The sequence below is a fragment of the Chelon labrosus genome (genome assembly GCF_963514085.1).
Source record: "Chelon labrosus genome assembly, chromosome: 18".
NCBI lineage: Eukaryota > Metazoa > Chordata > Actinopteri > Mugiliformes > Mugilidae > Chelon > Chelon labrosus.
This window is the reverse complement of record NC_140351.1, coordinates 15,879,333-15,904,004: the sequence shown is the minus strand read 5'-3', so window position 1 is coordinate 15,904,004 and position 24,672 is coordinate 15,879,333. Positions and strand designations below refer to the sequence as shown.

General features: G+C 44.2%; 3 protein-coding genes across 4 annotated transcripts; 1 reads left to right on the top strand and 2 right to left on the bottom strand.

Moving 5' to 3' along the window:
* Positions 1 to 3,598: 3,598 nt before the first annotated feature.
* chpf2 (chondroitin polymerizing factor 2) lies at positions 3,599 to 8,225 on the bottom strand. 2 transcript variants are annotated; one of them, XM_084565867.1, is made up of 4 exons: positions 6,993 to 8,225; positions 5,942 to 6,506; positions 5,661 to 5,852; positions 3,599 to 5,359 (listed from the first exon to the last, which is right to left on the bottom strand). In XM_084565867.1, exons 1-4 carry the CDS (start codon positions 7,262 to 7,264, stop codon positions 4,085 to 4,087), a joined length of 2,304 nt encoding a protein of 767 aa, XP_084421993.1. In that variant the 5' UTR covers positions 7,265 to 8,225; the 3' UTR covers positions 3,599 to 4,084. The 2 variants fall into 2 exon arrangements, with proteins under 2 accessions (XP_084421993.1, XP_084421994.1); XM_084565868.1 differs by having other exon boundaries at positions 5,670 to 5,852.
* A 445-nt stretch (positions 8,226 to 8,670) lies between these two features.
* On the top strand, positions 8,671 to 13,584 carry LOC311503181 (ATP-binding cassette sub-family F member 2). Its single transcript, XM_084565749.1, has 15 exons — positions 8,671 to 8,760; positions 9,582 to 9,732; positions 9,823 to 10,035; positions 10,169 to 10,351; positions 10,463 to 10,634; positions 10,872 to 10,967; positions 11,059 to 11,161; positions 11,361 to 11,456; positions 11,705 to 11,824; positions 11,980 to 12,069; positions 12,154 to 12,264; positions 12,349 to 12,411; positions 12,548 to 12,676; positions 12,783 to 12,986; positions 13,085 to 13,584. The coding sequence occupies exons 2-15, from the start codon at positions 9,594 to 9,596 to the stop codon at positions 13,199 to 13,201; spliced, it is 1,836 nt and encodes a 611-aa protein (XP_084421875.1). The 5' UTR covers positions 8,671 to 8,760; positions 9,582 to 9,593; the 3' UTR covers positions 13,202 to 13,584.
* Positions 13,585 to 13,760: 176 nt separating this feature from the next.
* Positions 13,761 to 24,237, bottom strand: LOC311503180 (uncharacterized protein). The gene is made up of 17 exons (XM_084565748.1): positions 23,945 to 24,237; positions 22,860 to 22,966; positions 22,618 to 22,757; positions 22,367 to 22,527; positions 22,081 to 22,239; positions 21,531 to 21,984; positions 20,662 to 20,751; positions 19,945 to 20,035; positions 19,267 to 19,493; positions 18,940 to 19,182; positions 18,741 to 18,839; positions 18,386 to 18,579; positions 18,118 to 18,292; positions 17,877 to 18,033; positions 17,630 to 17,783; positions 15,870 to 15,981; positions 13,761 to 15,781 (listed from the first exon to the last, which is right to left on the bottom strand). The coding sequence occupies exons 1-17, from the start codon at positions 23,963 to 23,965 to the stop codon at positions 15,606 to 15,608; spliced, it is 2,760 nt and encodes a 919-aa protein (XP_084421874.1). The 5' UTR covers positions 23,966 to 24,237; the 3' UTR covers positions 13,761 to 15,605.
* Between the last annotated feature and the right edge of the window lie 435 nt (positions 24,238 to 24,672).

The window sequence follows — 24,672 nt, the reverse complement described above, 5'->3', positions numbered from 1 at the left end:
AAACAACACACACAGTCACCGCTATTTGTTGTGTGCGTGTCCGGACGTGGAGACATGATACCAATTTAAGAACAAGCTGTAAAGTCTCTCATTCGCTGAAAGCACATGTGTTTATTTATTATTTATTTATTTATCTTCACCCTGACTTTGGTTAAATCTGGTAATAAAGGTAAATAAAGACATATAGACACACAGCGGCGATTTTTATGACAGAATTATGCACAGCCCACTCATAATCAATTCTATTTTTAAGCTATGTTTAGATTTATCATTTACTTAGCTAACAGTGCTGCAAGGACAGAATCATTTTAAAAGGCTCTCATTATCAAAGAACACTTGCGCGTCTTTTGCCTTTTCCGACCGTCACTCAAAATAGTGTTTGCGTGTTTTTTTATTTCCTGAATGAATCAGGCAAAACGTATGTTTATGCAGAGGACGTCTGCTGAGTAGGTGGTTCACAGTCCGAGTGATCACTCAGGACACACGTTAACACCAGGTCTGAACAGACCAGGGCCGTAGAAAGCCTCCAACGCGTCTGATTTGCCAGTAAAACAGACCCTTTTTTTTAAACAGTATTTATCAGCTCCATGTCTGTTTATAGTAAGAATAATGTTTTAATGAAGGAGAAAACAAGTGTTGATGATCATTATAGAAGCTTTTCTTCCCTTAATCATAGCAAGTATGTCTTTACATGTTGAGCCTTGTTGGCTGGTTTGTTCACTCACTGCCTCTTTCTTGTGAGTTTTATTTTTTTTGTCAGTTTATGTCCTGAAGGTGTTACCAAAGGTTGCAATGAGAAAAAGAGAACATGATCACTGAGATAGACGTGGGCAGAAATCCAGACTTCGGTTTAATGTCCTTTTCTGATTGGCCTGGTAAACTCGAAACACTTAAGCCTGAGTCTGTGATATTTTGTCCATTTCTACGTTTTTTTTTTATGTTACACAAAAAAAGAAGTAGTTTTTCTTTTTTTAGAGATGTGAATGTAAATATGTTTTTCTTTTTCCCCCTTTAAGAGGGCCAGCTGTACAGTATACAACAGACTATCTGTGTGTGTTTGTTTTGGGGGGGTTGGCGGGGGGTGGGGGGTATGGGGAGGGGGGTGGGTGAGTTACATGTTGCAGTATGGGAGCTCCATGAGTTTTGAATTAGTAGGGCAGGAATGTTAGAGTTCCTCTGTGTACTATCTTGGGTTTGGGGTGGTTTATTTTAGGTCCATCCCGAGTCTATCGTGGGAGCTGGAAGCTGCAACAAAGAAAGACCTCCCTCACTTTCAGTCTCAGTAGCTGTAACACATGATATAATCTCATTTTACACTTCTTTTTTTTGTTTTTTTTTTAAATGACTTGTATGTATATGTTGCAATGTCAGATGGAGGATTTCCTTTTTTTCTGAGCAGTTTCTAGATGGAACCTTTTTTCGGGGGTTTCTTTGCACTGTGCTGTAACAATTTGCCGGGACTCTACTCTTCATTCATCACGGGTGAAGCCCTCTTTATTATCCCAGCATACACAAGAAGTGATTGGACGATTTCACGAAGACCTATGCATGCTCCATGGACATTAATCGATACATCCGATGAGACAGTGTGTGTAAATATACAAAGCTGGCATAGCAGTGTGTGCGACGAGCGCGTTGAAATGCCTTCTGGAAACTTTTTTGCCAAAAATGACATGCCCTACCAGCAACTAACTAAATGTAGGTGTGATTTTTCTGAGCTGTGTTTTTGTTACTAGGACTAAGTTATATTAACTGCACTCTTTAGAGGAGGAACATTAGTCATAGGTAGTATCTTGGTTCTGTGTCTGACCCAGAGTGGGTTTCTTTGTACGGCCAGGGCATTCACGTTATTGTCACCGATTCACTAGCACCCTCTTGTGGAGGAAACTAGAAGCTGCACCGCCTCGTCTTAGAGCAGCGAGATGTTAACAAACTACTGTGTGTTCTGTTACTAAACCCTGGCATATTGTTTGTCCCCAATCCCTGCATGTGTTTCTGACGAGTGGGAGCCGCTCTTCCTCTCCGTTTACACTGTTGTCAGAGGGTCACCGACAGGAAGATTATAATATACAAAATACTGTACGTCTGTAAAGATCAGAACTTGTTTGGTGATTTCATTCTGTAGAAGAAGAAGAAGAAGAAGAATAAAAAAAAAAAAGGGAAAACAGCTGTGACACCGCGAGACAGCCTGGATGTAAATAAAGAAGCGCTTGCCAAAGTTTGTAAATGCCATGATATCTACAGTGTGTGTTTTTTGTTTTTTTCCCCAACCTTATTTAATTCCTGTTTACACTTTAGTACTTTTATGTGCATCTATGATGAGGTTTAAATCCTGGTTTTAATCTGAATATAGATAGATGGAGGACAGACAAACTAAAGGACGGACTGACAGAAAGACTGAGGGATAAGAGGAACAGACAGATTGTGGTGGATGGATGGACAGATGGACGAAGGACAGATATAGGACCAGAGAGGCCGACAGATAGACAGACTGAGGGACGGATGTACAAATGGATGTACAAAATATAGAGGGGCAGACAAATGGAGCGGACAGATTGATAGAGGGATGGAAAAAAAGAGAGGGACAGCCAAATGGAAGAACGAACAGATAGGTGGAGGGATGGACAGATATTGATCCATGAAACTAAGACACAAACTAAAGACTACTTATTTGTATGAGCTACAGCAGCTTAGTCATTTTTAAAGACTTGTCTCTACATTTGCCTCAAGTGTTTCTCCCTATTTTTCATAAACAAAATGCTGAACAACTGCAAACACATCTTATAAATCCCTTCTTTTATTAATGTACCGTACAGTAAAATAAACTAGAACACCCTCTGGACGTGAGCTCATGAGCGAGGCGTTCTTCGGAGGTGGCAGACAGGCGTGTTATTGTTCACTGACCTCACCACAAGGAAGCAGGTGGAGGCCTTTCCACTGTGAGCCGTGGCCCCGCTCCCTCCTCAGAAAGAGCGCCTTTCATTCTGCTGCTCCGCTGTTCTCCTGACCGGCTCCTGCATTTGTGGGCGAGGGAGGTTTGGGGGCCCACGACGTAATCGTCTCACCCCTTCAGTGAGGAGGAGGGGGAGGAGGCGGCTGTGTGAAGCAACTCATTCAGCCTGTTCAACCATCTCACTGTGAAGGTTAACCACCCGGGTCCCGGCGGGCCTCCGCTCGCTGGACTCGACCCTCCCTCTGGGCACTGGGTTCACTTCTCTCCCCAAAGACAAATGTGTACAGAATATACGCCAAAACTCAAGGAGGCCCGGGCAGGGGTGGGGATTTAATGTGAGGAGACGAGGCGGGGCGGTCCCGCTTCGGAACAAACTGTTCACTGCCTCCGGGGCGCCGCACTAAAGCTTTAAGGTAAACGGAGCGGACTACAAGACGCATGAAGCTGAACGTGAGCACGCCGTCGTTACTGACCGCAAGATTTTTCCGCCGTATTGCCTCTTCTTCGGCTCCGCCAAGCAGATAACGACACCTCGGGGGGATAACAGCTCGAGCGCGCCGCACACAGATCCTATAAACAGTCGCTTTTTTTGCCTAATGAGATTGAAACAAGCGCTTCGTCAAACTGTGAGCAAAGAAACGGCTCTGAGAGGAAATAAAACTCTTTAATAAAAAGAACAAATCTTGAAGAAAAGGCAGCTGAATCTTTCCAGGATTATTCTTCACACAGGAAGACTTATGGCTCAACTTGTTTTTTCTCTCCATGACTCAATAAGTGAAGGCCTTGATTCCTTTAATTACTTCAAGACTCATATCTCTGATATTTAAAACAACAAAGAACTAAAAAAAACTTGTAAAAATACAGTTCTTGCCTCCTGTGATCATACACTGACAGCTCCTCAGCGTGTTTAGTCAGGGAGTTGCGTAAAGTGACACCTCCATGACTCATCTCCGTCACAACAACACGACAGATTTAAAGTCACAGTATATTCTCAAACCAGGTAGCAAGCGAAGAGATCTGTTTGTTTTTGGTTGATCCCGACCTCTTTCCACCGCGTTCAAGGCTGAGGATCATTAAAAATGTATCTTTAGTCCAGACAGGATGCGTGATGTGTAACAACCCTCCAGTCCTCTATGTGCTGTTGGCCTGCTCTTGCTCGAACAACGCCATTGCGAGATGCGAACGCGACCCCAGACCCTCCAGGTTGCTCAGGACGCAGCGGTGGTAGATGTCCTCGCTGAACCGCGGGTTGCACGCCCGCCGCACGTGCTTCTGGATGAGCGCCGGCTCCACGGCCCTGAACACGTGCAGGCCCGAGTAGCGCACGAAGATGTCGTACACGTCCATGCTCTCCAGCAGCTCCTCGTTGTCCAGGATGTCCGCCGCCATCTTGGTGCGCGCCGTCATGTAGTCGGCGTTGTAAAAGCAAGCCTCGTCGAAGACGTGCCGGTCGAAGTGGCCGTCCCGCAGCGACTCCGAGGCGAAGGAGGAGGAGGGGGCGGAGGGCTGCTGGTCGCGGTAGATGACGGCGGGGCTGTACTCCTGGAAGTGGATGGGGAAGAAGACTTGCCAGTTGCTGATGGCGTTCATTCGGCAGCGGTTCAGGAAGTCGGCGTTGACCTCCGTCCAAACGCTCGCCAGGAAAAACAGCGTGTCCACCGGGTGCTTCTTAGAGATGATGTCCATCAGCTTGACCTGGGAGGGCACCTCTGTCTTCACACTGATCCAGGGGATTTTCACGTCTCCGTAGCGCTTCTCCACTTCCCCGATCATAGCCTTGATCCCAGCGAACACGTCGGTCTGACTGACTCGCTGAGCGTCGAACGGGTCGTAGATGAACAAGAAGGTGAGCAGAACGTTGTCGTGGGTGTCCAGAGTGTTCATCACGTACATGTCGAGGAAGTTGCCAACAAAGTCCTGGTCCTGGGCAGTGACGGGAAGGATGACCTGCACTCGCGTCGCCTCCGTCACGTACGGCATCGGGATGATCTCCACCGCGCTCAACGGTCGCAACAGGTTGACCCGTTTGGCAATGACCTGGCTGTGCCCCTTCTGCGTGTAGGCCTCCAGGGCGAGGTCCAGCATGTACTCCATGCCGCGCGTGGGGTCAAAGCGCCGGTAGCCGTTGAGCAGGCGCCGCTTGCGGAAGCGCAGCTGCGGCTGGTAGCGCTCGTTGAGGCGCTCCACTGCGATCTCCAGAACCGCGTTCACGTCGGCGCGGTCGGCCCCCCTCATCTCGCACTTGGGGGAGCTGTCGACGCAGGAGTAAATGTGCTCCTCCGTGAAGTACTCCCAGTTTATGACCTCGAAGCGGGTCCTGGGTTTGAAGGGGGGGTTGATTCCTATTGGCCACGTGACGCCGGCCTTACCCTCTGGAGTCAGACCACTCAGGTTGTTGATCTGCATCTGAAGAGCGCACACAAAAAACTCCGTCAAATGTGAAATCAAAGCCACAAAGGAAACCACACAATTCAAACTGTGTAAAGGTATCACTGCAGGTATTTTAAACACACACTAATGCTTCTCAGGCAGATTATATATTTGAGAATTAGATAACAGCGGAATGTAACACGCCTCGAACTGGGAGTGGTGGAGAAGAATTGACAAACTAAACTTTCAAATAGCTCTTTGGATGCCGTCCAATAAAATCTGAGTCACACGGGAAAAACAAGTTGTTTAAAGGTGTGAAAATAAAAAATAAACACACAGAACAAACCTGCAGCTGCTGGATCTGCAGGTAAGTCCAATCCAGCTCTATCTGGCTGAACCGTTTGTGTAGGCGGTACATGAGATTTGGTTCCGATACAGGATGGACCGTGAAGGCGTTTTTAAACTGTGCGCTGTCTTCACGCTCTGGATCTGCGTTTTTCCCCAGCTCAAAGTACCGGTAGGTCATTTCCTGTGAGAAGGACAAACAAAAGACAATTATTATTAAAGACATCCCTTCCTATTCACCAACTGTTATGGACACTAGCTTTTGTTTTTTACCTGGTGCACTTCTACACAGCTGAGACCCAGGTAGTCAATAATGCAGCGGCCCAGCCACTCATCAGGCCTCACACTGAGGATATCATTACGGCAGGTGTCCAGATGTGGCTGCAGACGAGCCAGCAGGCTGCGGGACAGCAGGTAGCCGTAGCCACCGTGACAGTAGCGCGCCTTCTCCTCCCCGCCGATGAACTCCTCCGCCCTGCCCATGTACAGGTCCTGTCCCGCGCTGAGGTGGCCCACCAGCTCCGACAGCCGATCCGCCTGCATGTAGGTGTCGTCCTGGGCCAAGAAGAACCAGTCGTAGTCCGAGCCGTAGTGCTGGTGGAGGTGGCGCACGGTCTCGTACATCAGCCACACCGGGCGGTCGTCGCCGTGAGCGACCACGGTCATGCCGTGGGGCACCTTGGGGCTGCGCAGGCCCGTGAAGAAAAAGGTCCGGTGGAAGTGGTGGGCGACCGTGCGGTTCACCGCCACGGCCAGCGTGTTGAGGGTGGCCCGAGATGTCAGCACGCCCACCAGCAGTCGCTCTCTGATGCCCAGCTCGGTGTGGATGTATCGAGTCCTGAAGGAGAGGACGAAGACGGGGAAATCAGATCAAGTGATGAGACTGACATTGAGAACGTCAAAGCACAACCAGGACAAAAGTTGGAACTTGTTTCTACCACAAATAATGCAGGTGGAAACAAGAAAAATGTTCAAAGGTAATGATTATTACAGTTCCGGTCTTCACATCTGATCCATTGAAGGGATTTGGCAAATGCAACCTCTATAGGCTGCCACCCATACTGTACACAACTCAGAGCATTTAGATAATAGCAGGGAGGTCTTTAATGTAAGCCTATTAAATAGATAATTACCAAATGTAAATCCCTGGATTTGTGTCCCATTTGGTAAAACAAACCCGGTGAACCTGCTTAGATAAAAGGTAATGAGTCTGTTACGACATTTAAAGAAAAAAAATGTCGACTGAAAGCCCCGTCTAGCCTACTAACATATTTGGAGAGCTGTAAACGCTGGTGTAACGGTGTCTTTAACCTTTAACGCATACCTGAGGACTTTCTTGTGTGGCTTGTTTGGATCCTTGTGGTAGGGCACGATACGCGGCTGGAAGTCCTCCTCTCCAGCTGCATCTCTCGAGTCTCTCTGGGCGGTTTTTCTGTCCACAAAGAGCCCGCCATTGCCCAGTTCACCTCCACAGGAGTCGTCTGTGTCCCCCTGAGTCCAGGACACCATCAAGAGGCTCAGACTGCAGCCCAGAGACAGCCCGAGGATAAGGGGCAAAGCAGGCCTGAACAGGGCCAGAAACGAGGAAAGACGCATATCTGGCAGCTATTAGCTACACCTAATGTGGGAAAAACAAAAACAAAAATACTCCCTACAGAGCGTCTGAAGAACCAACACTCTTGCAATAAATTTACATTTTAACTAAATATAGGTTTGCTTTAGTACAATTAATATTAATACTGACATTGCCTATACTGATTCCTATTTGGTGAGGTAGTTTCTTTTAAATCTATCAGCTAAAGATTAGATTTTAACTTTACATATTACAGAAAATATATCAGCAGATATAAAAAAATACAGTTGTATTTAGGATATCACAACTGGATAGCCAAACTGTAAACATGAAGCGACCAGTATGAACTAGTTTGTTCATTTAAAACAAATAAATGCAAATATTTATTTACATATCAGGCGTTTATTGCAAATAACGTGTTGCCTAACAGCCCCGGCTGGTTGTGTAAGATATGTAAAGTGTGTTACGGGTATTTCCTACCTTTTCGGCTAACGTTATGTTAATTAGCTCAACTAATTTTTTTTTTTTTGGCTAGCGTTAATGCTAACAGCTACTTCCAAAGTCAGCTAACTAATTATAGCTAGACGCTAAAAGCCACCAGGTAAAGTTGCCCATTTGAGTTTATATTAATTGAATTAACGGGAAGACATCGAAGCGGGAGGTAGCGAAAGTTTTCATCGCCGTGTATAAAATGAAAACCCTCCACCGTAACGTTATTCGCCTACGGAAGAAGCGTCAAAGAGCAAGCTAGCGAGCTAGCATCGCGACCGTTGTTTCAGAGCAGATACGACGGATCCATCTCCGCGAGCACCGACACGAAGGCACTGATCCATATTTCCGTCGTGGATGAGGGTAAAAAATCCACCTAGCGGAGCCTCACATCTGCCGTCCATTTTTTCTTTTTCCGCCAGTTGTCTCTTTACTTCCTCAGAAATTCACTGCCGCACACGCACAGCGCAGTGAAGACACAGCGTCGGTCCCTCTCACGTCGTTTTCAGCCTCATCACCACTCAGGGACTGAGCCTGTACCGCTGCTGCAGCATCACCGACCACTTATCAGCAACGCAGCCTGTGATCAGCGATAAGCTCTGATTTATAAGCCGATTCTTCACTATAGCTAGAAAAATATCATGTTCATATATGATTGCTCCATAGCTATATCAGAATATTTATTATGATGGGGGAAAAAATATACATTTAAACGCGCATTTATGTGGTCAAGCCTCACTAAGATGTCCACATCCGGCACTCTGTTAATATTAATTTAACTGTCTATATATATATATATTTTAGGCAAACTTCTACCAGTTTGGCTAAATACTACAACATTTACGAATTAAATTTAGACGTAAATGGACATTTTACTGCAGTCCCACGAGAAGAGGAGGGAACCTTTCCTCTCGCCGCCCTCCTTGACCATATATGGTCCGTCTGGCGGTTCGCGAGCGGCTACATCCACCCGGCGAAAAGTGAACACGAGACGTCGGTGTGCTCCCGAGACCAACGGTTCATCATTTAGGTAAGGACGGCGTTAACGGTGTATGACAACCGCGGCTTAAACCGATAACGTAGGCTGGCGTCTGTTAAAATAAAAACGGCCCTCAAAACACCCGTTAGCCGCCTTCGGACTTTTGCCGTTGGCAGTTGGGCCTTGCGTCAGTTAGCTTTAGCAACCTAGGCCTGTCAGCTGTAGCCACCGTTGTTAGCCTAGCTAGGTTGGTTTGGCACACTAAACGGCTAATTGATGAAAAGTGGTCACGGTTTGCGCCTTATTTATCACATTATGAGTTAGTCAGCCGACACGACAATTTAATTACTGTTGTCGGGTAATTCGCTGTGAAATGACAAAGCCTGGCATTAATGTTAGCGGCTTCACCGTTAGCCGCTAACAGCTGGGCTATCCGGCATTACACGATGAAAAACCCCAACGTGCGGGCAGGTGGAAGTGGAAGGGACCAAATGCGGTCCGGTTTAACATTACCACCATTATCAGATGGCTTTCGGCCGAATCGTTGGCCATGATGAGCCTTTTACTGTTAATGTTAGTCGTTTTATAATCACCTATTGGTTGAAGCAAAACCGGCACGTTTCAGATAACCGGTAAGTTTACTGGGGCTAATCCAAACGCCACTCTACGTAAGTGATTAGTCATTTTTATCATGATTCATACACTCATGACATTTGACCTATATACTAAAAGTGATGCCAAGTATTTGAACAAGAGAATCAGGGGTTTTATGATGTCCTGACTTTTTTTGCTGAACATAACGGGGTATTTATTATCAGACGGTAATCTCATTGATTCCTGTGTTTTTCCTTTTGTTTTCTGCTGTTGAATAGACTTGCACAACCATGCCGTCTGATTTGGCTAAGAAGAAGGCAGCGAAGAAGAAGGAGGCTGCCAAAGCCCGCCAGCGCACCAAGAAACCCGATGAAGGAAATGAGGAGAGTGAGCAGCCAGAGACCCAGAGCAACGGAGCCGAGAGCAATGGTGAGATGAAGATTGCTCTCTAGCTTTACTTATGACCTTGTCTTGTCTGTGTATAGACTAATAACTAGTGGGAAATGTTTTTTTTTACAGGTATTGCCAGTTTGACGAAGGAGTTGGATGAGTTTGAGCTGCGGAAGACCGAGGCACGGGCAGTGACGGGCGTTCTGGCGTCTCACCCCAACAGCACCGATGTCCACATCAGCAGCCTGTCGCTCACCTTCCATGGTCAAGAGCTGCTAGCAGACACCAGCCTGGAGCTCAACTCGGGAAGACGGTATGGCCTGATTGGCCTTAACGGCACAGGTAACTGGTTCATTGTTTTTCTTTATGGGGATCTGTCATTACCCTGCTTATTTTTTTAGAAATTTTCACAAAGTCCATTTATGGTGTCACAAATTAGAACCACAAGTAATGCCCTTTCTGTTTCATCCGCCAGGTAAATCCATGCTGTTGTCAGCCATTGGGCATCGTGAGATTCCCATTCCAGAGCACATAGATATTTACCACTTGACACGAGAGATGGCGCCCAGTGAAAAGACGGCTCTTGAGTGTGTCATGGAGGTGGATGAACAGAGGATCATGCTGGAGAAGGAAGCAGAGAGGCTTGCCCATGAAGATTGTGAGTTACTTGTAACATATAGTGCAGTACAAAACAAACAGGGGAAGCAGTAACGGAGATGAGACAAAACAAGAAACCTATAGTAAATGCTTTTATCTTGTGTCTTTACAGCCGAGTGCGAGAAGCTGATGGAGCTGTATGAGCGTCTGGAGGAGCTGGACGCAGACAAGGCACAGATGCGAGCGTCTCGAATCCTCCATGGTTTGGGTTTCACCGCTGCTATGCAGCAGAAGAAACTGAAGGATTTCAGTGGAGGATGGAGGATGCGCGTTGCTCTGGCCAGGTAAAGACAAAGGGCTCAGTAGTTACATACAATTAAATGCATCCTTGGTCTCATTATAGGTCTGAACTTGCATTTATTATTGATACTGATGTGGCTTGTCTTTGGTAGATTTTAGATTTGTACAAACATCTAGATGTGCTAATGGTATAACTGCTTCTTGCATCAACTTTTATTTGGAAAAAGTGACAACTATGAAAGAGGAGTAAACTGATACACTAATACTTTCTATCTTCGTAGAGCCCTGTTCATCAAGCCTTTCATGCTGTTGCTGGATGAGCCTACTAACCACCTGGACCTGGACGCTTGTGTGTGGTTGGAGGAGGAGCTGAAGTCGTAAGTTCAACTTAACTGTTGAATCGTCCAAACCGTTTATATCACGTACGCATGGAAAGGTGTATTTATTGACCTGTCTCAATCTTGCCAGGTTCAAGCGAATCCTTGTGCTCATCTCACACTCTCAAGACTTCCTGAATGGTGTCTGCACCAACATCATCCACCTGCATCAGAGAAAACTGAAATACTACACGGTAAGAAGAGTCAGCTGAAAACCACTGCTGGTGCTCGAAAGGAAGTATATCTGAAATGGTTTTAGAACATTTCCTGAATGGGCTCAGCTATTTATAAGCTCATGATGCTGAATAAGGAAACTGGGAATGGGCTGTTGCTAATTATATGCCTGGGTTCCACGCTGTTTGGATGACCATGCAAATCTATTTTTGGCTTAAGGGTAACTATGACCAGTATGTGAAGACCAGAGAGGAGCTGGAAGAGAACCAGATGAAGCGCTTCAACTGGGAACAGGACCAGATAGCACACATGAAGGTAAATGAGGGGGGCGCCGTGTGGTGGAATAATTAAAATGTGCATCTCCATCCACCCTCATTTGATTGTGTTTGCCCCAAGAAAACCAGACAAAATAGTTGGTTCTATACAAGAGTTGGTGTGTATTTTAAGTGTCTTTAAACAAAAGAAAATTGGGCTAATGCCTTAGAAAGAACAATGAGCATGAGTACTGAATTCCTGACTGTTTAGTAAAGACTTTCTGTATTTTCTATGTCCATCTTCCCTAGAATTACATAGCCAGGTTTGGTCACGGCTCTGCCAAGCTGGCGCGACAGGCGCAGAGCAAAGAGAAGACACTGCAGAAGATGGTGGCGTCAGGCTTGACTGAAAAAGTGGTGAATGACAAGGTACTGTGATACTGTTGTTGATCAGCTTCAAATTGTGGCTTGGAAAAGACTCGCAGGCAGGCCATTGATCTCAGACGTGTCACGCACAGTTTGAGGAACTGTGGTCGGTGGTGAATGTACCGTCATTGTACTAACACCTTCTTGTTTCTCCACAGACTCTGTCATTTTATTTTCCTCCCTGTGGGAAGATTCCTCCTCCTGTTATCATGGTTCAGAATGTGAGCTTCAAGTACAGCGACAACACAGTGAGTATAGTTAATATCACAGTTTTTTTTTACCTCTAAAATGATTATTTCTCAGTCTGACCTTTCTGTTAATATTCCCTAAAGCCACACATATATACAAACCTGGAGTTCGGTATTGACCTGGATACACGAGTGGCTCTGGTGGGACCCAACGGAGCAGGAAAGTCCACCCTGCTGAAGCTGCTTATGGGAGAGGTAGGCATTCATCTATTAGCCAACAACCTCCAGTCATCTTCAGAGTATTAAGATTAATCATTTTTTTTTTTCCTCTTTTTGTAGCTCCTGCCCACCGACGGCATGATCCGCAAACATTCTCACGTCAAGATTGGCAGATATCACCAGGTAGAACTCGGAATCCAAACATCATTTGCCAGAACTTTGGTTTAAAGAGGCACCATGGCCGATATAAGCATACCAGACTCTGCCTTTAAAGCAGCCTGTGCGTTTAAATATTTCCTTTTATGTGTTTGTGTTGTAGCATCTGACAGAGCAGCTGGAGCTCGACTTGTCTCCTTTGGAGTACATGATGAAGTGTTTCCCTGAAATCAAAGAAAAGGAGGAGATGAGGAAGATCATTGGACGTTATGGCCTGACAGGAAAGCAGCAGGTAGGAAGGGAATACCTTTCCACAAGATAACAGTTGAATGTTGGTGATCTATTCACTACTTGTTGCAACAACTTGTCTCTAAATTGTCTCCTTAAACGTCTTCCAGGTCAGTCCGATCAGGAACTTGTCAGATGGACAGAAGTGCAGGGTGTGTTTTGCCTGGCTGGCGTGGCAGAACCCTCACATGCTGTTCCTTGACGAGCCTACCAATCACTTGGATATCGAGACCATCGATGCACTGGCAGACGCGGTCAACGAGTTCGATGGTGGTATGATGCTAGTTAGCCACGACTTCAGGCTAATTCAGCAGGTATGTGTTTATATAGTTTAGCTGGAAGTGACGCTGTAAAGTGGAGGATTTGACGTTTAATTGCAGCCATCGCAGTTCTAATCATGTTCTTCCTCCAGGTGGCGCAGGAGATCTGGGTGTGTGAGAATCAAACCATCACAAAGTGGAATAGGGACATCCTGGCGTACAAGGAGCACTTGAAATCAAAGATTGAAAAGCAAGCGCATGACATCTAAAGCTGCGTCACACTGAGCCACTCCTTTTATCTTGCATCTTGGATTTGACCTGCAGACTCCTGAGAGGAAGAGCAGGAAACATCCCGACTGAAAACAATCTCTTATGCATCTGATTGGACACGTCTCTTGTACATGTCGTACTGTGTCTCCATCTCGGTTTGACATCGCTGCACCATGCTACACCCGGTCCCCTCCCTCTCCCGTCTCCCTCCACCTCAGGCTGCACTCTGATTGGCTGACGTCACCATAAAGCATCTCAGTGCATTTTGGAATGCATTCCATAGTGCTGTCTTCATAGAAAAGTTTTATTTTTCCAAATGTTCTGTTTTACCCCAACATGTATGCAGCAGCTTTTAGGTCATATTTTATGATATTTAAAAGTTGACTTATTTTTTTTTTTTTTTTTTCGTGTAAAAGAGCAGTTCTGCCTTATTTAACAATGTAATGCAATAACAATAAACGGGACATAAAAACAGCACGTTTAGATTGACAAGACTTTATTGTTAATAGTAAACGAATACAGAGCTTGTATCCAAAAATCAAAAGCTTTTAGGGAAAATAAACTATTTTACATCTCTGTAAACAAGAAGGAAAAATGTTGAAGTTGCTTTGGGTTCTGCCTGTGAGCCACATGGCTGCATAGATCACATACTACATTACAGCCTTTATACTACGCTGTGTGTATGCTGCTCACAAGCATAGCTGAAAATGGCTGGGCTCCTAAAATGAAAGGAAAGAAAAAAAAAAAAAAGTGGCCTTTCTTGGCATACCTAACAATTAAAGAGTAACACAACAGCCTTTTAACTAAGGCCAATGCATCACCAGGATGCTGGAAAAAAAACAACTAATTTTGTAGGTGAATGTCCATGTAGGTTGGAGTCCATAAAATCAGGATTAATTAAGTCAGCCTTCTTTTCTAAAGCTAATTACAAAAGCTGTGTTCATGTCAAATTGTGAAAATGGCTGAGAATATTTCTTGTTTTTGTTCAGGTCTGACAAATGAACATCTACCAATTAAATGTTTATAAAGACACGGGTATAGGCTTCAAAAATCTAGTATGCTCCCACCTGCCACTTCATTAGGTACACCAGTGAAAACAAAGGCAAGTCTTAGTTTCATGGCTGTTACAATATAAAATGACTGAGCTGCTGATTCAACTGTGGTTTCATTTTGGAGGTTGTGGCTTGTAGTACTCTTGAATCGCCACGTTTCTATTATTCTGACAACCCCATTTTAGTGGGCTGTGCTAAATAACACACTTTTAACTCAGTCCAGTTTATAATCTACATCCTCCAGTTGAATTACCACCTTTCTGACTGTGTCAACATAAACTGAACATTACTACAGTCATGAAAGAGGATGATTTGGTGCAGTACAGTTCTATTAGGATGCTTCCCTTTTCACTGGTGTACCTAATAATCTGGCAAGCGTACTGCAGGTCAAACCATTTACTGGGTCTGCAACACTGTTTGCATGTGCTAAAACTACAATTCTAATAATCAAGCTAACAAAGAAAACATTAATCCTTCTAGTAAATCCAATGTGACATGAATACAGCTCGGCTCAACCGCATTCGGCTTAGGTTTTAGTTTAATTTCTAGATGTTTCTGTCCGTTAGTCGTTACAGTCTGAAAACTCATGCTGTTATAGATTATATAGATTGTAACATCAAGTTTATGTTTTTGAAATGCTTGTACCTCCAACCCGTGAGGCGGCAAGTAGAGCTTAAAAGCTTGAGGATGGGGTTGCACCAAAAAGAAAACCCAAAACGTTTAAACGTGGTCCTCCTTATACTTGGCGGAGGTTTGACTTTTAAGATGGAAAGACCAAAACGATGAAACTGGAGAGACAGACTTGAGGTGTTGCTGAATTTCTCAAGATACTGGAGCTGAACAGGAAGTCGAATGATGTCCCGACAGCACTCAAATGTATTATTTATTTAAATTTTTGTAAACTCACACCTTCATATTGATTAAATGATATCGTTTTGGTTTACATCAATAAATTAGATTAGATTTAGCCGACCTCTGCTTAATTTTAAATGTAAATAACCTAATCTTGGTGCAACCCAACCATAGAGTTAGACATGTGGAGTTGTGTCTGTGTGTATGCAGGTAAATACTGATCAATTCCCCACATGTAAACGCTATGAAGGGAGTAGCTGATAACACAAGGCTCCCGTTTTAAGGTCTCAACGTAGCGTGCGTGATTGACAGATTAGTGGCACTAGCTGCGGTTGAAACAGTGCAATAAGGAGGAGTGTTTCGGTAACGCTGTCTCCAGATGATCCTGGATGGCAGCATGCTTCAGGGGCTGAAAGGGAACAGCAGCAGCAGCAGCAGCAGCAGCAGTCAGAGCCGTGCTCGGGTACAGTATGTCTGGACCGACCCAAGGGACTGACGCTCACTGGGCTTCCCACTCCTCATCTGAGACCTCGTCGGAGGGAATGGTGCGAGTGTTACTGGCCCGAATGTTGCTGATGTTGGTGAAGGACAGGAGGCTGGCGATGCCCATCAGACTCACACCCGTGCCATCCAGGTTCACCTGAGCGAGGTGCATGTGTTTCAGGATCTTCAGACCTGAGGGAAAAGTAGAAAAATACAGAGGGATTGGTCATGCGAGAAAGCGAAAGACATTAACGAAGACCAGTTTGGAGTTTGATCTTACCTTGGTCTGTGATCCGCGTGCGGCTCAGATTGAGTTTAACAAGCTGAGTGCAGCGGATCAGACCTCTCTTCACTACTGTGTCTCCAACTCGAGTGCTGGCTAACCCCAACACCTAGAAAACACAACATGTAAGGCGTACTAAATTAGTTAAGAGGCATACAGCTGTCTATATAAAACTATACAATAGGTTGCATATATTGGAGCCAAGCTACACAGCTCTGGCCCACACATTCAATCCACAATTTCATGCTCTGAATGAGCAGAGTTCTGAACTATATCTACTAAAAACATGAATGAATAATGAAGGCTTAAATGTCCAGTGAAACCATTGAAACAGGAATTAAAACCAGTGTTCAGCATCACACACAACAGAATAAATCTTATAGGTATGGACAAGCTCAACCAACATCAAAGATCTAATGTCAATAAAGGTTTGTCTGGATTAAAAAGATTACAACCAACACAAATGTTCTTTTTTCATGTGTGAAATAACTCTTGATACCAGCAGGGGGCAGCAGTCTGTATTCATCATTCAAAATGGCTTTTTTGAGCCAAGGTACTTTTTTTTCATTGAAAACCAGGCACACCACAACCAAATGTTAAAAAATGAAACTCTGTAGCCTATATTAACAATATAAAGTAATTCTTGTCAAAGTGTCTTGAATAGGAATCGTATAAACACAAAGAAAAAAGTCATATATATATATATATATATATATATATACTAGGGCCGGTACTCGATTAAAAAAATTAATCTAATTAATTAGAGGCTTTGTAATTAATTAATCGAAATTAATCACATTTTAATCGCATATAAATATTTGACCTGAGAACAGTGAGAAGTAATTTTTTTCATATGGATTTTTAGTATACCATTGAATAATGACTGAAATTTCCCATCCACGGGGCCAACCAAAGCGGTCTCATCAGCTTCTTCGTTCATGTTCACTGTGGTTTGTTGTTGTCTGAAGTAATGAACGCTAGTTGGTGCTCCAGTATAATCGGTCCGCCGAAACTCATCCAGTGAGAAACGTTCCGCGGTGCAAAAATAAGTGTGATTAAAATGCGTAAAAAATGTTTAACGCGTTATTTTTGTGTAATTAATTAATCTTAATTAACGCGTTAAAGTCCCGGCCCTAATATATACACAGACACTTGACAATGGCATATTATTTGCAGATAATAATTATTTTTCAAAAAATGTTTTTTAGATCAATTAGGTGAAATTGGATAATTTCCCACGGCACACCTGACGATCTCTCACGGCACACTAGTGTGCCACGGCACACTAGTGTGCCGTGGCACAGTGGTTGAAAAACACTGGTCTATAGTTTATTCATTCTAGATGGTCGTACAGAAAATATGCATGTATTTGAATGTTCAATTAAGATTAAGATGTAAAATGAGAATATCCTAAAGCTGATCGGCCAATCCTATAATTTTTGTAAATATTGTGTATACTTTTTGTTCTTTTTTTAGTTCTCTTCTTTTTATTGTCGATTTTTAGCTTTTGTTATATTCATGTATGGTTGAATGCCTGTACACTGCTGCTGCAACAGAGAAATTTCCCAGTTTGGGATTAATAAAGAAACTAATCTAATCTAATCTAACCATCTAATCAGAGTGATATCTCTGACTGACTTATTCTGCTACACCAGCTTAAAAACCAACGGTGCTGGACACATCTGTGTGGCACTTTACATTAGCGTACGCTTGTTCGGTGCAATCAACAAATAAATAAACATCACAATTAAAATCACCTGGAGGTGCGGCAGGCAGACGATTAGTTCAGCCACTCCTCGGCTGGTGACCGCCGTCCGGTCCAAACACAGCTCCTGCAGCTCCCTCAGGCCACTCAGAGAGGGAAGCCCTGCATCCGTCACCTGAGTGTTGCTAAGTGACAGCTTCTTCAATCTACACAAAACACACACAATAGTCTCAGTCCGTGCCTTTCTTCTTATCATAGAGAAACACTTTTTTTTTTTTTTTTTTTGGTGTGGCAGTGACCTGGTCATGGTGGAGAGCTGGGTGACTCCCTGGTCTGTGACTTGTGTGTAGTCCGTCAGGTCCAGCTCTGAGAGCAGAGTCAGTTTAGAGAGGAATGACATACCGCTGTCTGTCACAGAGTGGCGTCCAGGGAGGGTGAGGTGAGTCAACTTTAGACCTACAGGAGAAAAGATCCTTCTGTAAAGACCTGGACAATTATTTTCACTCCATTTACTACTTTTTTTATTTAAATTTTAAGAACCTGAGATGATCCGAAGAGCATGATTGCCATCTAGTACGGGGATTCCTCCCAAACTGATAGAAGACAAGGAAGGGTGAGTGGCGATGTGCTCCAGAGACTCCTCTGTCACACCTGTCCCATCCAGGTTGAGAGTCTGCAGACTGGACATCCCGGCCAGGGCTATCACATCCCTAACCTGGTAGAGGAACACACACAGGAAAACAATATCATGAAATAACGACTATAGACAGTGTTAATAACTAACCATCATTCAAATTAAACACAAAACCTTAGTTTGCTTAATGCTGAGAAGCCGCAGTTGTGGCACACAGGTGGGGAGCACTGCCAGTGTGGCTTCGGTCACTGCCGTCTGGTTCAGGCTGAGCTGAGAGAGGGAGGACGGAGCTGACTGGAGATACAGTACCATCCCACCATCTGTGACTTTGGTCTGGTCCAGGGACAGGAAACACAGGCGCTTCAAACCTTTAAAACATGTCGATCATATGTTAACGACTTAACCAAAAGCAGCTTATTTGGAAATCTGGTGTTGTTGCACGTAAATGTGAGCACATGTTGAGTTAAGTAATCTGTTATCCCACTCTAATTACACCCTGAGCCCTGGTGAGAAGGTAGAGTGTGTGAACCTGTGATATACTGCAGACAGGAGTCAGTCAGTTTGCTACAGGAGGCCAGGTTGAGGTACTGGAGTTTGACCAGGCTGGACAGGATTGACAGGCCAGAGTCTGGACAAAACACATTCAGGAGATTAAACAGGAAAAAAGCAAAGACTTTGACCAAACATGCTGACGACAAAAAGCCTAGATCCAGTATAAAATGTAATACCTGTGATGAGAGGCGAGTTGACCAGACTGAGATGCTTGAGCGCTGTGAAGGCTCGTAGCTGCCGCAGGAGCTCATTGGTAGAATAAGGGTAGCAGTTTAGGACAAACTTCTGCATCGGGCAGCCGAAGAAGAGCTCGAGGGTGCGTGGACGCAGCAGCCTCTCATTGGACATGTGATTGAGCAGAAGCTCTGCTAGCTCCGGGGTCAGGCATGCCAAACTGCTGCTGTACTGCATGCTGGGAGCTGGAACAGTTAAGAAAGTCGCCATGGTGAACAGAAGAAAGAAAATTTGCTCTGGGAAACCTGACGACTCTTGAGATCTCTCACCTGTCATTAGGTGCACAGTTGCGCGGATGGCCAAGGCACATAGGGACGGCACATTCGGTGTCCTGAAGGGTCTTTTAGGCGGTGACGGTTGTCCCTGCTGGGAGGCGTGGGGGTCTTCTTGCTGTGCAGCTCTCTGAAGACGCTCCACTGCAGCCAGGCCTGCAGCGACAGGCGCCACCGGACCTCCTGCATCCTCAGGGTCAGCTGGGTCCTCTTGTGCAGCCGCTCTGAGACACACAAATACGGCTGTCTTTTACACACATGTACACTGAGCATGTAGCATGGTAGAATTATGTCAAATGAGTTATCTACACCAGCATGGATGTGAGAAAGGAGGCAGAGATAGAATACTTCTTTTTATGCACCACCCAACCTTCAAACAGCACAGTAACTTGTTTTTAGCTGGCTGTTTTAGCTGGGGGTTTAATAAAACAAACTTTAATTTGAGCCAAATTATAAATAAAGTTAAATAAATAACGCTGTTTAAAGAGGTAATAGTGTTATATAGATACATTTGAACACAATAGTGGACATTAGTCAAACTCAATCAAAGCGAGTACAGAAGCCCATTCAAACTAATTCAATACATTTGGTTCTAAATTAAATTTGTAAGCCATGTAACTTGCTACATCTAACTTCTTATCACATTACTTCTAGCCATTCTGTCTAGACACCCACCTGAGTCGATTGCCTTGGTCGGGCCAGTAGTGCTGGGGCTCAAATCCACCTCGAATCCTGTTCTCCGGGAAGAAAGGCAGCCGGGGGATTCCTGTGAAAATTACACAACTCTAATCCGTGAAGATATTTTAACACAACCGAACCGACGTTCACAGACCTGCTCTGTTCCTCGCAGTTTTACTGGTTTCATAAAAGAAGAAAAACTTTATATCCACACACCTCTAATCAACATCTTTCGTTCAGGGTCTCTGATTCTTCTCGAACTAGCTTCGACTGTGAATGAGCTCTTTTCACTGTCAGGGCTGGGACTCGTTCAGGATACTATATCAGAACCACATGTTCTGAAGGGTTCAATATGATTGGTTGGCCATCTGTAAGTACTAAGTTCTCACTGCTGAGCAGCTCTGACCCTGTGTACTGTATGTTTGACAGAAAGGGGCATTCACCTACATATTTCCTAATCTTTCTGACAAACCAGGCCGGTCAGTCAAATGCTGTGCACACTAAGAAGATAATGTAATGTACGGAATGAAAGTTAGTCCAAAAGCGAGATGCCTTTCCACGGAATCATCTGTTTCTGACATGAGAGTGCATAAAGTTCTCTGTGGATGAGTAACGGAGACACGTGGAAATGGAAAGAGAAAAGGGGGAGGTGAGAAAGCAAAATGTAGGTCAAAGGAAGAATGAAGTATCTTCAGCAGGAACTGGGAACAGTACCGTTGATGTGAAGTGGTTCTTCTTCTGGCTCCTCCTGAGCTTCTATAACAGGATCCTCAGCATTTCCAGGAACCAACCTCTGGCCGCGTCCTGTCGAGCATGGAAACAATGTTATCCAGTGACTCCACAGCTGCTTAAATAACATTCAACAAATAACACGTTGTGATCATACAGGATTGGAAACAAGGAAGAGGTGTCATGTCACAGGAGGAAAAAACCCCAGTAGCCTAAAAGATTCACATCTATGTTGAAACTAAGGTTGCACACTCCTTATAACACCACTGTTCTTCTTGACACATGACTGACGTGACTCTTGAGCAGAAATGAGAAAAAGAAAAGGGACTTAAGAAGGCAAAGATCAGCTTCAAAACCCTGCCAGATGTTTCTCTTAACAAGACTAAATTTATTTGCGGTCGATGGAACTGAGTACGTCAAGTCTCAAATACCACTTGTGTAGATGCAGATTATCTTTTGAACATGTTGTACCGCTGAGGTCATACATAGAACAGATATGTATGCAACTGAATATTTCAATAGTTCAATAGCTGAACTGTGTGTTGATGAGAAATGAACCATGACCCACACAGTAGATAAGAAACATTCAACCAGAAAGCTTAAGATGCCACAAACTGCACCAGTTATGGTGAATAGAAGCCAAAACTAAAACATAATCATAAACTAAAATACTAAAATTTCAGATTCTGGGTCAGTTTGGGATGAATTCAGCAACAAAAGTCTAGGCTCCAAGGAACTGAAGTATTTGAAGACGTCCGGCATGCCAAGGAAACGTGATGTCTCAAATATTAAGTTAAAATTACTAATACTAGCACTGAGCTTAGAATTGCTTGTGAACTGAATGTAAAACTTACCCCAGAAGTGAAAAGGCCCAGACAGTGCAGGAGCAGCTCCAGGTATCCCTGCATAATTCACTGCCTCTTCCCAAATCTGGTTAGGTAGAGGAGGAGGTAAAACAGCGCCCTGGTTTCCTGCCATCTCCGGGACAGCAGGGATATGCGCCTCAGGAGGCACAACACACGGAGGTGGCTCATTCTGACCTGCTGACGGTGGATCGGCAGGACTTGGTGGATCGTGAGGAGTCTCTGGAGGAGTGGTCTGAATACACAGTGAGGCGTTAGGTGTGAGGCCGAGAGAGCGCAGTGAACAGGCAAGCTCTGCCTCCCCGAAGCGTTTCCTAGGGAAACCCTGAAGGAGAGAAAAGGAGGGTAGGGTGGGGTGACGTCCGGTGATGTGCTCCACAACGCTGCGCAGAGGAGCATCAGCGGAGAAGCGTTCACGCATGGACTCACCGGATGGCAGCCGAATCTGCACCAAAACAGACACACATGATGTTTAGACAACTGTGCTCTGACTGTATGTAACCGACAGATAATTAAAAATGAAGGTTCTACATAGCCTCACCATGAGAATGCAGTTGTTATCCGTATTTGTCTGAATCTTTCCTCCGAGCTTCTGGCCTCCATCACTAGGAGGAGACGTCTCTGTACCAGAGCTAGTATGGCTCTTCTCCTGCAAGCTCTTCCGATCCTCAGCTATCCGCTTTAACACCATCTCACGCTCCTGGCAGCACAGAACACAGCACTTGATTTAAAAAAATATTGTCTTCTGATCACAAACAAAAAATGCCAGTTAACCAGAGTAGGTAGTCTAGTTTGCCACCAGACGACCTCCTGTCGGTACTACTGACCTGTTTCTTCTGTTTTCTCTCTGCTCTTGCTTCCTGAGCAACACGTTGTCTTTCCTTCTCTTCAAAGTCACTCTTGTCTTGTTTGATCCGCGACTCAACCGGTAGTGGATCTGGGGACAGGTTGCAAGACTGAGATGGCCTCAGCACCAAGGAAGGGCATGCTGTTAAAGACAGAAAAAAAAATGAATTAGTTTTTTTTTTGGTCCAGATAATGTACAGAGAATGAAAATAGTTTTGACTTGGTGTTTTACCTGCGCTGTCAGCAGGAGATGTAGGTGACTGGGAAGTGCTTGCTGCCTCTTTGGGAGGGTTGAAAGCAGAAAAAGCTGTCTCGGCTGGCTGTGACGACTGCTTGACCAACTTGTGTCGTGGGTACTGACCATGCAAAAGCCTAAGAAGCGATTTAATGTAAGGAAAATAAGATGCATTAAAATGAACATTTAATGACTGCTAACTATTGCAAGGTTTTAGGAAAAGGGCAAATACAACTCACCAATCAGCTGCTTCTGACACAGAGAAATGTCCCGCCTGCACTGCGGCCTGGATTTGCTCCTCTGTGAATCCCATCTCTCGGAGGATGAGGAATAACTCCCCAATAGTCTGCAACACAATATCAATTGTCAAATCAAAAAGCCATGTAACAAAAGCCAACCAAACTGCCTTTGTGGTCGTCTTATCAGTGACTGCATAAACAATGGCAGTATATTAGGTCATCGAAACTTCACGCCTTGTAAGATACCTAGGATATATTAGAGACAGGTTTTCATTAATTTCGGAGATATTGTGTACAATGTAATATATACTGTCTCTATTGTAGTTGTATTTGTTGTTAATAATGTCCCAGTATCTAAAAAAAACATATATAATTATATAAGAACTGAAATTTAATGCTGAGTTTTTCCTCAACAGTAACCGGTAACTGGATATAATAATTATTATTATAAATTTGTATATGAAATGTACTTGTCATATATTTACTGTACATGTTTCTAGTTAATATTTATGCTTCTTGACTGCTGACTGTTCTGTTTATGTGACAAAATGTAATATTAATGCAGTATTACCAGTAGCAGCCTATTATTAGTGCAGCCCTTATAAAATGGCCCATAAAATGCGTCTTATGTTTAATTAAACACGATGATAATGTGTCCTCCAGCCTTAATAAGGCCGTTAACAACACATAAAGATAATTTTCCAATACTATTAAATGTATTGCAGCGTAGACTCCTACTTGACATACTGATTTTGCCTTTCATTAAACCTTACTATAGCTTCGCTAATATTGAGTTGACGCTAGTTTATAAAGTTTTCAGTAGTTGTTTAGCATCTGTCAGGACAAATACCAGCGACTACCAGCGAAGACATTGAATTTAAACTTAAAAACAGCCAACAAGCTAACCTACAGCTAGTGCTAAGTGTGTTGTTGTTTGCTACATACAGTGAGGGCTGTCAACAAACAACGTTAGCATGCTAGCTAGCAGAGGGAGAACGTTGGCTAAAGCTGCTGCAGCTAGCAAGCTAATATTTTTAGCGTCGTGCAGTGTCACGTCAAAGGCAGACGGGTCGTCTGGAGCTTACCGGAGAGGCAGCGGAGCTCATGTCGTTGTTGCAAGATCACAGCAGAAAAAAACAGAGTGGGGTTGATATTTATTTAGCAACTTTATTGACTTCCTGGTTGCGTCCAGAGAGCAGTATGCTATGCTAGCTACACTGACCTCTCCCCCCTTTGACTTGCAGATTGACAGAACATCAGCAACAAACCAGCCTACCAACACTGCGGAGAGCCCGAGCGCTGATTGACGGATCCTAACCCCAATCAGCTGCTGCCTTATCAATAACCCTTGATCAACTATTACCAAACATCAACGTGTCAATATTTATTATATATATATATGTATCATACCCTTATTATTTTTGATAGTAGTTAACCAAAGGTGAAAGTGAAAGCTAACGGAAAAAATACAACTGTCCAAAAACGTGTCTAGGACAGTTATTTTACTTCAGAATTGAACTGCAGATAATAAATAAATTAATAGTGAAATAAAAAAATATATCTATTCTGTATTAACTGCATTTAACAGATCTAACTTCTCCTGTCAGTGACAGCAAACCACCAGTAGGGGTCACTCTCACTCTGTGCAAAAAGCATGCTGCAAAATACAAAACTTTATTGACACTGTCAAATTAGGCTACTTATACACGTGGAGGTGTGAGCGATAGTTAATCTAAGCAAGTGGATAGCAGTCACAAGAATATTTTAAATTACTGTGGACACATCATTTGTTTATTGCGTTGGTAGTACTGCC

What these genes read in the sequence shown, in the direction of transcription:
- chpf2 (XM_084565867.1), bottom strand. Translation starts at nt 7,264, where the DNA reads ATGCGTCTTTCCTCGTTTCTGGCCCTGTTCAGGCCTGCTTTGCCCCTT. An exon ending in GCTGTGTAGAAGTGCACCAG is followed by an intron (nt 5,853 to 5,941) that starts GTAAAAAACAAA and finishes TCCTTCTCACAG; the next exon opens with GAAATGACCTACCGGTACTT. An exon ending in AGCAGCTGCAGGTTTGTTCT is followed by an intron (nt 5,360 to 5,660) that starts GTGTGTTTATTT and finishes TGCGCTCTTCAG; the next exon opens with ATGCAGATCAACAACCTGAG.
- LOC311503181 (XM_084565749.1), top strand. Translation starts at nt 9,594, where the DNA reads ATGCCGTCTGATTTGGCTAAGAAGAAGGCAGCGAAGAAGAAGGAGGCT. An exon ending in ATGCGCGTTGCTCTGGCCAG is followed by an intron (nt 10,635 to 10,871) that starts GTAAAGACAAAG and finishes CTATCTTCGTAG; the next exon opens with AGCCCTGTTCATCAAGCCTT. An exon ending in TCAAGTACAGCGACAACACA is followed by an intron (nt 12,070 to 12,153) that starts GTGAGTATAGTT and finishes TATTCCCTAAAG; the next exon opens with CCACACATATATACAAACCT.
- LOC311503180 (XM_084565748.1), bottom strand. Translation starts at nt 23,965, where the DNA reads ATGAGCTCCGCTGCCTCTCCG. An exon ending in TGCTCTTCGGATCATCTCAG is followed by an intron (nt 18,034 to 18,117) that starts GTTCTTAAAATT and finishes TTTCTCCTGTAG; the next exon opens with GTCTAAAGTTGACTCACCTC. An exon ending in CAGCTCTCCACCATGACCAG is followed by an intron (nt 17,784 to 17,876) that starts GTCACTGCCACA and finishes TGTTTTGTGTAG; the next exon opens with ATTGAAGAAGCTGTCACTTA.